The following is a 14,059-nucleotide window of genomic DNA, read 5'->3' as shown; positions in this document are numbered from 1 at the left end:
AAAATTCGGCTTTGGGTTCCTATGTCTGGAAAAATTCAACTTCTTCTAATTATATGATCATGAAGTTTGTTAATGTTGATAAAAGGTATGATAAATCCAAGGAAAGCAATTGTATATCTTTAGTAGTCAGCTGGTAATTCAACAAGGTAATGATGGGGGTTATCTGTTACTCTTCCGCTGTGTTCTTATTCCCCCCCTTATCTTGTTCCTCCTTGTAGCTGCCGCGGTACAAGCTTCTTCCTTAACAAGCATTGGCATAGCCAATAGATCTCGCCTTTGGGACCTTATAAGTGTTTAGCCATGCAACAGTTGTTGTTGTTGCACCAAGGATATTATGCTGCATAACTAAATACTTATAAGGTCCCAAAAGTGAGACCTATTGGCTATGCCAATGCTCGTTTTTAATTGGGATTGGCACTTCTGCGCTATGCCATCATCTTAGTACAGTGGTCTCCGCTCGAGGGGCGACTCTGCAGCATCACAAGCACATAATCACAAGGGGAAGCCCCATTCACAGTGGGCTTCCTGATAGAAGTCCAGTAGGTGCCAGTTATTAATAAGCCCAACTCCTCAACACAAGACTTTCTGAATTGCAGGTCAGGGGCCAGCAACGTCCCCATTCTCATTATTTCGCTGGCCAAGTTCCTTACACACCTGAGGGTTATGCACAAGCTGGATGCGAAAGCCATGCATCAACTTCTCTTTTCTGAAGTAGTGACGGGCTAATGGAAGTAGCCACCCTAAAAGAATCGTTGCAGAGTAGAAGATCATAAATGTGTCTATTACTTCAATGCAGCAATCAAAAGCAGACACAGCTATGAAATTTAAAAGTCTACGTTTGGATTTAACTTCCTTCCAGACACAATTAGCCCTACTGGCGGGAGAGTCACAGAACTGGATACAAGATTAGACAGGGCCCTGGATTGAGGTTTGGAAATATGGAACATCCAACACAGAATGTCTGAGCTAGAGCTCCACAGTCACCTGGACAACATCCACATCTTTGGGGTACTGGAGTATGAAGCAGGGAATGATATGAAACAATTTCTGCCTGCTTGGCTACCAACTTTTTTGCAAACTACGTGCACTCCACCATTTTAATTTAAGCCTGTGTCACAGGTTGAAAATGTAACAAGAACCATCTTAAGTAAACTGTAGGCCAATAATGGCATGCCTACGGCGCCATGAACATGCATGCATTCCTCATTTTTTCTGGAAACACTGCCTATATCACCAAACTGGTCAAAGGATCAAAGCAGCGAGTCACTATGCATCTGAAATTAACCTAATCAGGAGGAAATTTCTAAGGTTGAGGTTGATTCTGAAATAAGAGAGTATATGGAATGGCCTTTTAGACCCTGGTATCATGTTTATCACGTTACCTGAAAGTGTTCTGATCCGACGCCACTGGAACAATTCCTGGACTCGATTAGTGACCCGATAATGAAAATTACTGCTCATCATCACAGAGAAGGCCGCACCCCACCAGTGTTCCAGAATCTCTGGATAGATGGAGGGCACCGCAATTCCTCTTGCCGGCCATCCACCCAGCAGTGTAAACACCATGCACATTCCTACAATGACAAGGATACATCTAGATCCCCTGAAACCCAATTGAGGTGACCCATAAAACCACAATAACCCACACATACATGCCAGCAGTTACTAGATAACCTATAGCTCATGTACCACAACAGGATCACTCAACCTTAATTCGACAATAGAAGATTACAGCATTACGATCTTCTCACAGTACACTCATCATCCCTCAGTCATGCAATCTCTCCTTGACAATGACAAACAGTGGTCTGTCAGTGTTCTCCATGAACATCCAAGGCCTAAAAAGCTTTGCCAAGCTCAATAAAATACTTTAGTTCGTAGACAGTCAATCCTGACTTACCCCAGTAGCTGGAAATTCACCTCCCAGACACTGAATCCTCAAAAGATGAGAGAGACTGGGTTGGGAACTTGATTTACACATTCGGAACACAAAATAAACAAGCATTTGCAATGCAATAGTTTTCACGTTAGCGAGTTAGAGCTATTGGCATTGTAAATGAAAATGTGTTTTTACCTATGTGTTTTACTTTGCAGTGCAGTGGACTTTAGGACTTTATAAGTGTTTAGCAATGCACTTTCTAGTGTAAGTAAATAAATACATACAAAAGATACCCACGATCTGACCTTGTGTAATGTAATGGGGGGTGGAGAGAGCAGAGAGACAACGGAAAACCAGGGAGAGACCGAGCCAGGAGGAAGAGAGTGCATGAGACACACTGCACATGTCTGGAGCTGCAGTAAGACATCTGTGGCAGTGACACCCAAGATGATCCCTAGGATTGGGGTAATAGAGGGAGACGAGAAAAAGGGAGAGACTGAAATAAAGATACGGAGAGACAGCAAAACTGCAGGGTTAGGTGAGACAGCAGAAGAGAGAGTGAGAGGGCTGGGTGATAGAGAGCAGAAAGAGGATAGGGAGACAGCAAATACATTCAAGGAGATGTAGTGAGATATCACTCAGTGACATACAGTCCTAAAGCAAGCTGATCCCTGGTGTTTGGTGGGGGGAGTGGCGACTAAAGGCGGATTGAGTAGGCAGTTGAGGAACAGGTGGGGGAGGGTTTGAAAGAGTCAGGAAAGACAGCAGGCAGTACCAACTGAGACAGGGAGAGGACCTCGTAGGAGGGACTGGCAGAGGCTTGACGGGTGAGAAGAGAAAGTGAGGTAAGAAAGGCTGATCAGAAAATTAAACTAAGTCACAGAATCCTAGAGATTTGCATATAAATGCATCCGTTTGTTAAGTGGGGGAAACCTGAATATAGTTAATGTATTCATGCAGCACTGATACTGCCTGAAGACCGTTTCTAAGCCTTTCATGAGGGGTTACAGATAACAAGGATTACAGGAGATCTGGAGGTAAGATCTGGGTATCCCTCGCAGATCCTGCATGTGATTTCACTTCTTATGAAACATGCACTGAAAACCATAAACAAAGGCTTGCCTTGGCGTGGAGTTTCGCCCCCTTGCTCTGAGGAGAAGCGAGACACACTGGGGATGGCAGGAGCTCTGCAAGGAGCTGGACAAATGCTAAGAGTGTCCTCAAAAAGATCTAAACCTGGCCTGAACTAAGAGCGGTGGCACAGACTTGAGCAAAACGAAAGCACGTCATCCGAGAAAAAAACATAATGTAGAAAATAAACAGGTGTACTTCAAGGGGCGTACAGCTTGCCTGAGGCACAGCTCCCCTGGAGCCACATGGACAACAAAGGGGAGTGGCAGGGAGTGCGCGCCGTGATGTTGCCTCTTTTGTCATTCAGCTTGCATGAGCATCATGCGCATTATGGTGAGAAAAACAAGGAAGTTAATCGCGGGGGAGAAATGCTACCACCGGCCACAGCTTGCAGTGCATGTGCACGAGTGGTGCACGCGCAGCAGTAATCATGCCATATGGCGCCTCTGCTCAAGCGCATGCACTGCAAGCTGTGGCCGGCTGTAGCATTTTTTGAAGCCCTTACTTAAAGTCTCGCCAGACCAGTGCAAGCGCTGGGTCAGGCGAGACCTAAAAAGGGTGCTGGGATTCTTCTCTTCTGTATTGTTTAGAAGGTGATAAATATTTTCTTAGGCCGTTCTTGGTGTATGAAGTGCTTTGCTAGTTTTGTTGTCTGGTGGTTTCCAATTCAGATTTCAAATACAGGTAGACTACAAGTTTGAAATTAGATGTATTTCCAATTTTTTGCATTTTTGATTCTGTGTTGCCTCTTGAAATCTTTAATCTGTTTTTTTTTTTACCCTTTTAAAGAGATTTTGGTTGTCTTGAATGGCATTGTTATTGCTAGTTCTTTTCTACTGAATCTTAATGCGGTTTCAATAGGTAGCATCATCCAATCTCTGCTTTGTTTTTTGATATGTAAATGAAATCCGTTTTGGTGCCTGGGTCTTCTGTAAATAAAAATGGGTCCGTTTTTAACCTGCAAACCATATGGAATAGTTCCTGCTCTTAGGTGTTCAAGGAGTGTTTGTCCTTGTAATTTCGTTCTTTTTGTTTGTTATTTTTCAAGTCTGGTTTATGTTTTTTGGGGGGAGGATGCTGTGGTGCTGTGGCTGTTGATCAAAAAGGTGAATGGAGGTTCCAGGAACGTTTTGATACGTTTTGACATATTTTACCTCTGCTAATGCAGCGTTCAATTGCTTTAATTTCAAGCAAACTGTAAATTAAATCCTTACATCATGCACCTCGTGGATCTGGAATCCATACAAAAACTGCATCTGGAGAAAGATACCTGGCCCATTTAAAGACTTCCAGGGTTGTTTCTTGTTGCTTTAATAAAAATGAGCAGTGACCTTCACCAAGGCAACTGAGGCAGCATGTGTAAATCATGTATTAATGTGTTCCCTAAAAAATTCCTTTTGCATCTTTTCTTTGGTTCTAGGTCTGGAAACACAGATTAGTAGCCTAACTTTAAATGTGATTAAAATAGTGTGTATATACTGTATAAAACAAATCGACATTTTGAATATTTTTTTAAATATTTGCTCCAGGCTTTTCATTTAATAGAACATGTGGAAACTGGTATTTTGAGAAGAATTGTGCTTTTTTTCTTTCAGTGCACCTACATTGAAATTGAGCAAGTGGAGAGCACCTACGCAGTCATTCTAAGCCGACCATCCTGGTTGTGGGGTGCAGAAATGGGAGCTAACGAGCATGGAGTTTGTATTGGGAATGAAGCAGTTTGGGGTCGGGAAGAGGTCAGCGATGAAGAGGCTCTGCTAGGCATGGACCTTCTCAGGTTGTCCTTTTTATTTTGACTTGTATATTGTGTTGAACTTTACTGATAGACGTTTTACTTCATGTCTTTTGTCATGCTTTAGAAATCTGACTCTGCCAAAACGTGCATTCAAATGTTTGTAATGCTCAAGACCCCTTGGGAGGCTATTATTTGTTTCCTGACAACTATTTGTAGTCTTTTCATTTTGTCATACTGGAGTAGTGGAATGTGATGGATAGTTCACTGTACACATAGAGCTTAAATGAAATACTCAGTTCTCTTGTCTCGTTTTTCCAGAATAAATTCACAGCTCTTCCCCACCTAACAAGCTGCAAAAATGACCATCTGTCAACCGTACAACATTAATTTGGATGGGATTGTGATATTTGGATGACTGGTCTTTTGGGGTTCTATATGAATTATACTTTGCTCCCCTTGAGCAGTACATGACGCTCTCTGAACAATATTTCTGACTTCTATGCAGTTGCTCACTCTTGTTCATTAATTTTCCTTGCCATCTCACTTCTTATTTCTGTACACCCTCAAAGGGTCGAGGAAGAAACCCACTGTACCTTGTTTACTTCTTGCCCCACCTTCCTCTTGCTCCAAGGCTCATTCACCTCACTGCAGTATCTTTGTTTTCCTCCTTCTGTTGACCTCTCTTCGGATCCATTGTGCATTTCAGGCATGTCCCTCCTGCTCTCCGCATGGTCATTGAAAGTATAGCATTTCGTTTTAAATGACAAACAAAAGTTATAAAATGTCATGGTTTGTTAGTTTCATAATAATCTTGTTTGCCACAATTTTTGTTTTCATCATTTTTTTTTGTTTGACATTTGCAGTATGCTACATTTTACCAGAAACCCTGCTGTGAAAGTCTGATAAAAATTGGAGAGGTTAAATATATTACTTTTCAACTAAAGACGTTGTGTCATGGTCCTTAACTGACTAGTCACAAATAAATGTGCCCTATTTAGAAGACAATATCAACTCGGTGCCTTTAATGCCTTTGGTTTTAGTTTGAAAAGTATAAAAAAAGGAGCATTTTAACTTATCTCCTAATTTACCCTTTTTTTGTTTTTATGTAGCCATCCTTTTCTAATCAGTCTGGTGAGGATTTGTCTCACTATACAACTGTAATTCATAGTGCTTCTCAGGGTTTATCAGAGCGCACAAATTGGGATCTGTGTGCAGGGTATTTGGCAAATATGGGTCGTAGGAATTGTTTCGTATTGAAGGGCCTGACACACGGTGATCTATCGCTCTTTGTTGTAGGCTGGGACTTGAAAGAGCAAACACGGCTGAAAAGGCTCTGGATGTAATAGTTGATTTGCTGGACAAATACGGCCAAGGTGGAAACTGTATGGAAGACCGGGGGTCGTTCACTTATCACAACAGTTTCCTCATTGCCGACAGAAAGGAGGCTTGGATTCTGGAGACAGCAGGAAAATACTGGGTAGCAGAGAAAGTAGAGGGTAAGTTTCAAGTTGAACTTCCACAGGTCGTTTGCTTATGACCTGAAGTACAAACATATTCTGAGATATTGCAACATGACTACATTTTTCATAAACCTCGTGTTAGATTTATTTGTCCTTCTCTTACTGTCCTAACTATGTGAAGATTGATATTTTGAAGTGTACATACGGTACAACTTCCAAAACAAATGATGTCATCAATTACAAACCTGTAACAATCTACAGTTTCTGGCTTCTTTGAGCAGATGTAAATTCATTTCAAATGTATTTCTAACATTACATTAAATTATGTCCTCAATAAGTAGACTAGAATCTGCAAAGTGCTGAGATGTAGTGCTGTAACATTACTAAAGGGCATATACGTGATAAGCGTGGTTTTGCCACCCTTGTCCTGTTGGACTTTTTCATGGCATGCAACACTGTCTTCCCTATCTTGCCATTTCACTGGTTTGTAAGAGAGTGCCCCTGCAAGTCTCGATGGTGCCCCTGCAAGTTTAGCATCTTTTCACATTGACTATGCCCAGGTTTCCCCACCACCCTCTTTTATTTTCAGAGCATCCTCAAAGGCTCTTGCCTCAACACTGCTCTTTAATATCTACATCCCGCCTCCCCCATGGCTAAACTCATCTGCTTTTCTTGTGCTATGATAACGCAACAAAAGGTTATTAGGCTGAACAAAGAGTCTACTTTTCCAGAATGATGTGTCTCCATTACCAACTGGTTGAGTGCAATCACACTAAAATGGAGCACACATAAAGCAGAGATCTTTGTCTTTGGCATTTTTCATCTCCTGGTCTGGATTCTTGTAGCCTCTTATCCTGGAAGACCTCTCCTCCCCCCCCCCCCCCCCCCCCCCCCCCAGCGTGCACATTCTGAATAAATTAGGTTTGTAATGCTTGTTTGCACAAAACTGTATATTCTCAGCCCTAAGTGAACAATCTTCCTTCCACCTGCTCTTCAATTCTCAAAACACTTTTTTACAATTGGTCCCCTATTTCCAGTCCAATGCAGAAAGACAGTAATCCAACCAGTTGGATCACTCTGCCTTGATCATGACGGCTCTGTCATTCTTGGCATGCTGAACACCTCATTTCCCAGATGCTGACTTTCCAGAATGCTGGAGCCAGACTTGTTCTAGGCCGCACTCATTGTCCTCACGTTACCTCTCTTTTTGTCGAAATTCATTGACTGCTCATTGAACTGTCTTCCTACATGGTCGTTGAGTTTTTTCAAGTAGCTTTCACAAATCCTCTGCTTTCAATTCCTATAATTCCTCTAGCATCCTTTTCCCATCTCACATTTGTTATATGTATCCTCTGTTTCTAAGTGCCACCATAAATCACCAGACTTTTTGGAAAGGTCTAGAAACGTGTTTTTTCTTCACATTAAGCACAGTGCCTCCTGTGTGCAGTCCCATCTCCAGCAGATGGACACCCCTAAGGCTAGCATTTGTGCTTAGTAATTCCCAATTGATTTTTTTTTTTTCACTCATTCGGAATCGAGGAAAATATTGTTTTTGTTTGCCTAAATCTTGATGTTTCGAAAGGCAGCATCATTGTGTTGCTGTGATTTTTCAAACCAGAGTATCCTTTCAATTTACAGCTGGTGTTTTTCCTGCTGTACCAAGTAGTCTGTTGAATAATGGGTTGAATGTAGACTAGTGAGCTGTGGTAGAAAGCAAGATGTTTTCAGAACTACTGTAATCATTATAGGTCCTCTTTTTTAAAATAAATAAATAAAAAATAAAATGCTGCTTTGTCCAGACTGAATTTTGAAAGTTCAGGAAAGAGTAATACCGTATCAATATGGAATTGAAGAAATCAGTATCCATATTTGATCGATAATATAAGATTAAAAGAATGCTTTCTCTCTAGAATCAAGAACGTTTTGTGCATGATTGAGAGGTTGACCTGCACAGACTGGCTCACTTTCACTGCTCAAATGCAGGCTTTCTGCCATACTGTAGATTTGAAACCAAGCTCTGGTTCCCTGATGACTCAGGTTTCCGAATAGGTTTCTTCGTCCAATCGGATCTCTCTTTAAAAAAAAAAAAAAAAAAAAAAAGAAAGAAAATGGTCCTGAACCTTTGCAAAATGTGCACATTCCATACGACCAGGATCTACAAGTGTTACCCCTTTAAAGCCTGCTCAGTTAGTTATATTTTAAACACTAGTACCTCAAAAAAAACTACTGAAAAGATTACACCAAACAAATGAAAACATAAAATTCTACCGTTATGCCATTCGTGCTGTAGTTGTGCGCCAAAGTTCCTGTGGGAGGTAAATTATGAAAATTATAAATAAAAAATGGAGAGTGGATTAAAAAGGTAAAAATTAAAAAAATGAGTACAGGGGTTTACCACATTAAATACAAACTGAAACACATACTTATTAGTACATGGATTTACCCCCTAAATATTTTGATGAAACAAGTAAAGAGCTAAGAAAAAGCACAAATCTGTAGATGAAGCAGCACTGCCATCTACAGGAATTGGAAGCAAAATGTATATTGAATGAAAACGGAAATTTACATCCAAAATAAAAAGTAAGAGAATTAATACATGCATCTCGCAATTACTTCGATATTAACAGACCTGCCAAATTGAAAATAAAATGCGCCAGTGTGAAGAGGGCATGGCCTGGAGGGGCGGTGCTTCATACCGAAACTGCCCTTCTGCCACCGTCCGTACCCTCATCGACCTCCTTCGCACTCTGAGAAAAACAAAACAGATACATAAGGTTGCTCCGGCTGCTGCGAAGTATTGGGGTGTTTTCACACCTCTTATTGGACATGGACTGCTTATAGCCTCCAAAGACAGCACTGTGTGAGTTGACAGGTCTGTATTAATCTCCAGAGATTAAATGCGAAGTAATTAAATGCACCAAAATAATCATACAGAACCACTTGCAGCATGGAATTGCAGAGTGCTGTTGCAATTACTAACAAACACTGGCTGTTGGCTTTGCCAATGTCTTTTAGCCACGTTGTCAGTATGGCTAATAGCTGGTAGTTTGATATAGAGGAAAGTGGCATAGGGAGTGGAGTATAGTATAATATCGTGGAGTGGAGCAGGATAGAGTAGAGTGCCATAGACAGAAATGGCGTAAAGTGAAGTGACATAGACTGAAGTGGCTTGGCATAGAGCGGATTGGTTTAGAGTAGCATAGAGTGGAGTGCTGCAGCATGACGTTGAGTGGAGTGGCATACAGTGCCGTAGAGGGGCATTGTGTGGAGTGGCATGGTGTAGAGAGTAGTGCTATTGAGCAGAGTGGCATAGAGTAGAGTGGTGTAGAGTTGAGTGGCTTAGAGCAGAGTGGAGTAGAGTGGCATAGAGAAGAGTGCTGTTGAGTGATGTAGAGTTGAGTGGCATAGAATGCCGTAGAGGAGCCTTGTGTGGTGTGGCATGGTATAAAGTGGAGTGGTGTAGAGCAGAGTGGCGTAGAGTAGACTGGCATACATTAGATTGGTAAAGAGTGGGGTGGTGCAGAATGATGTAGAGTAGGGTGGATTAGACTTGCACGGAGTATAGTGGCATCTAAGAGTGGAGTGGCGTAGCGTACATTAGAATGGTGTAGAGTGGAATGGTGTAGAGTGCACTTGGTAGGATGGTGTAAAGTACAGTGGAGTGTTTTTGAGTTGCATTGTGCGGAGTGGCGTGGCATAGAGTGAAGTGGCATAGAATAGAGTGGCTTGGAGTAGATTGGTGTGGCGTAGAGTAAAGTGCAGTGCTTAGAGTGGCATAGATTGGAGTGTCGTAGGGTGCCATATACTTGCATTGTGTGGAGTGGTGTAGGTTGGAGTGCCGTGGAGTGCCATTGAGTGGACTGGCATAGAGTGGAGTAGACTAGCGTAGAGTCAAGTGGAGGAGAGTGGTGTTGTGTGGAGTGGTGTACAGTAGAGTGACGTACAGCTGCGTGATAACTTCCAATAGAGACAGTCCAGAGGTGCACAACATCATCCTACTGCACAATTTGGACTGTCCACAGCGCCAAAATGCAACAAATATAGAGAGGCGGGCTACAGAGTACTAACGTATTATTTATTAAAACCAGATTACTCCTTTTCAGTTTGGTCAGCATTTTCTAGCCAAGGTCATTAATCCAATGTAATGGCGGGAAAAAATAGCCCCGAATGACAGTATGGAGCAGTGGACTGGCACTAATTAAGTAAAGTCAATTTCTGTTTGGTCCATGCTCCACAGAAAGGGAATGGTGTGTGCTAACCAATTAGGAAGCAGCACAGAAGAGTGACATATAAGCCAACAACCGGTACCCAGTGCACTGACTGCCAGCTCCTTTTGTGTATACAATAAGCACTGCCATGCCCCTTGAAGTCTTTAAAAAAAAAATCGGAAGACACAGCCTCAGAAATAACATTAGCTGGTACATCTCTGGGCCCCGGTGCATTGCACCGGCTGCTCTAATAGTAGCCACGCCTCTGAGAACACCATGCTCAAGTTTGCCAAATCACCAGAGAGAAATATGGTTTTGGCTTTGTTCGAAAAACCTTTCCTGTAGTAATTGTGCAAGTAATGTAATACTCAGGCTATAATAAAACTTTTGCATCAAAATTAGAATCCTTGCACAGGTGCATAACGCGGCAGGAAAACTAATTTATGGCCTGAAAAATGAACCAGTAGGATCATACTTTAAAAGTATCCATTCGATAGGAGTAGGAGAGAGAAATACTTTCCTTTGGACTAACCGCCAGAGTTACCTGCTTTGGAACTGGATAATGAGGTTTGAGTCCTGGCGTCAGCTCAACATCCTGTGATTCTGACCAAATCAAGTACTCTGCCCGTACCCCCAAAAAAGAAAAAAATAGAATCTGACCCCATGTAATGTTATTTGGTGCTCATGTAAAGTGCTCCATTGCCCCTGGTCCAAGTTTGTGCTATATAAAACTGCAAAAAAAAAAATTAAAACCCAGGGGCGACTGCAGAGCTCTGGAACAACTTTGCCAGGCAAAACCCAATCACTCGTGCAGGTCGAGACTGGAGACCAATCTGTTATAATCTTGATGCAAGCATACAACCTAAAATGCCTCGTCTTTGTTATGCATTGTACGTTTTGCATATCTGTCCATGCCTCTCCTGTGTTACCTTGCCAAACCAGTTCTCTGCTAGGCTGGTTCCTTGTGCCTTGCCTCCACTAGTCTTTTTATAGCAAACACCTATCTATCCAGCTCTAATCACCTCCACTTATAGTCGAAATGTATCTCCAGTAACAACATACTCCATCCATTCCTTTGCCTGTGCTGCTGGTAGCAGTTTAGTTCTTCATTGAACGTAGTATAAAATCTGAACTACCACTGCGTTATAATAGTGGGGCGAGAAGCGAAGGGCACGAGTATGACCAGCCTGATGAGGAGGTGACGTCACTTCTAGAACATGGCTTAGATCTTGTAGTTGGTGCAATAAATCCCGAGGTGAAGAGGCAGCGCACTCGCCGCAAAAAAATTAAAGCCACCTAGAACGGTTAACCTATTTGTGGTCTCCATGTTCGCCTTAAAAAGATTGGATTCTGCTTGTGCAGAAGACTTTAAATTGCAGGAAGCTAGCACGGGTATCCTCGGTCAGTTCAACTGTTCACGTGCCTATGAGTGGTTTTCATGTTGCTCTTTTATTGGCTGGAAGCGTTTGGCATTTTAGTGGCCGTCCCTCTTTTGCATTTGATTAATGGGAGTGGATCACTTCTGTATTAAGTAGTGAATATGCCCATTGTGAGTTTAGAGCACCTGCAACATTTTCTCTGCCTTCACAAATATTTTTCCGGTCATACCTTGAATGATTAAAACTGGCGGTGTACTTTCCTCAAACTAACACAAGATGGAGATATAATGCTGTTTGAAAAGTTCTCAGAATTCATTGAAGAATATTGAGCCTTGGGAAGAACTCCTGCCAGACTTTCAAGGTTCCAGCCGAAGTGCCTAAGATACCTCTTCATTTTGATTTCAGCATCTGAGAAGAATATAAAATTTCACAGAGGCGAGGAATATATGTGTTCTTAAGTCTCGACAAAGTGAATATACTACTGATGACCTGTACAATAGTGAGACTCTAGCAAGGGGATTTTCGCCCACCTATTACTTGCCATTGGTTGGCTTCCTTGTAATTCTTATTTTCCATGGGTGTAGGAAGTGTGGGGGACGTGGGGATATATTCCCCAAGATTTTGCAGTGGGGGAGACACGAGGAACAAGGGGCGGGGAGTAGAGGGTGCAAAATAATTTCCCCCCTCCCTTCTGTGATTCGCAGGCCCATTAGCGTGTGAAAGCGCTATCTATAATGGCCCTCCACTTGACCTGTGACCTACCTCCAGTCACAGAGGCCACATACCATCTGCCCTTTGTTATGCCGCACCCCTACACAGAAATGGATAATGCCTGTAGATAAGGTTCGGCCGCTCTGGGATGGGCAGAGTGAAAAAGACTCTTGTCTCTTTTCCTTCCTGCCCAGAAAAGGCAAGGACAGTGTCCACTTCTGCTCTGCCACTGGCAGCTGCCCTCCTTCCTTATCTCTCTATTTATTCCTCCCTTTCTTTTCTGTCTTTCAGCTCTTACCCTCTCTTGCCTCTCCTTTCATTTATTTGTTCCACTGTGAAATGGATCCAAAAAAGAACTCAACACTTTGGGTGGAAATGTCGTTATTTTCTGACCTTTTTCTTCTCCTGAGTGCAACCTTGGGACCGAGATAAAAAAAGTATCAAAATACAAAAAATAAATACCTAAATAAAGCCATACAGAGTGGTCGCAGACAGGCCCGATTGGTGTTATTCACACCCACACACTTTAAGCGCCACTTTACAGTTTGCCAGTGAAGCGCTACTTTTTATCTTCTTTCTGTGAATACGATTGTTTTCCCAGGGTGGGGAAGCGCACAATTCCTGGAGTCACTGCAAAACCTGGTTGATGGGTGGAGTGGAAAACTGTCGATGTCATCCTTTTCAACTGTTTTAAATATTTTAGCTTATAAAATGTGTACTCCGGCACTGTGTTCAGGGATGTGGTCTTTCAAAACCAAACTCCTTACGTTTTGTAAGGATATAAGCAATGGACATTGAAACGGGTCCTTCCAGGCCCTGTAGTCATGTTGTGAACTTTTCAGGGAAAATCACTCACTGATTTCTGAATAATGAGCGTAAAAGCATAAAGGTAACCATGTTGTTTCTGCTTACGTTTCACATGCTTTACTTATCCTTGCATTCCCTATGAGTGTTTGCTTTTTCCAGGATGTTATTACTTTTTTTCCCAGGCAGGATATTACTCTTGTCTAGTGCATAATTTGAATTGAGTTGTGGCACAATTGAGTTGTAGCTGAAGGCAGTGAGCGTTTCTCTCAGTGGGGCAGTATGGTGTTCAGTGGGGAGAGGATGTGGCACTCTGGCCAGAGCTGCCGAATTTGGAACTTGAGAACCAGATTCGGCAATCATGACCAGTCCACCAGAACACTCTCCTGAGGGACACATTCCCATGCTACACCTTAGTATGCCCACATAAACATTAGATGCCCTGGTGTCTTAGTACCAGCAGGTGGACCCTAGTGGGGGCAAGTGTAGGTTAACCTCGAAGGCCTGTCCACCACAATCCATACTGAAGTTCACCTCCAATCTTGCGGGCAGGCATCGAAGCAGCACACCCTAGAGCGACAGTGACTCTGTCAGAAGCCCTTGAGGCCCTGTCCACCTCAACCTCCATTGGCCTTTTTCAGCAGCAGTAGTAGTGCAACTCACCAGGGATCGGCAATGCAGGATTTGCATGTACACCACACTAAGTTTGCAAACTTCATGGTCTCTCTGCTTCATGCAAAGCACTTTTAACA

General features: G+C 42.5%; 1 protein-coding gene across 3 annotated transcripts in view; it reads left to right on the top strand.

Annotated features, from left to right (window-relative positions):
• The window catches only part of SCRN3 (secernin 3), a 146,554-nt gene that overhangs the window by 42,079 nt on the left and 90,416 nt on the right, over nt 1-14,059 (top strand). For all 3 annotated transcript variants that reach the window (XM_085645262.1, XM_085645263.1, XM_085645264.1), the window contains exons 3-4: nt 4,606-4,787; nt 6,042-6,241. In XM_085645262.1, the coding sequence (XP_085501388.1) occupies nt 4,606-4,787; nt 6,042-6,241 (382 nt within the window). The remainder of the gene's footprint in view (nt 1-4,605; nt 4,788-6,041; nt 6,242-14,059) is intronic.

Source organism: Triturus cristatus, chromosome 3_1 (assembly GCF_964204655.1).
Source record: "Triturus cristatus chromosome 3_1, aTriCri1.1, whole genome shotgun sequence".
NCBI lineage: Eukaryota > Metazoa > Chordata > Amphibia > Caudata > Salamandridae > Triturus > Triturus cristatus.
Note: the sequence above shows the minus strand (reverse complement) of the source record. Positions and strands in the feature narration are given on the sequence as shown.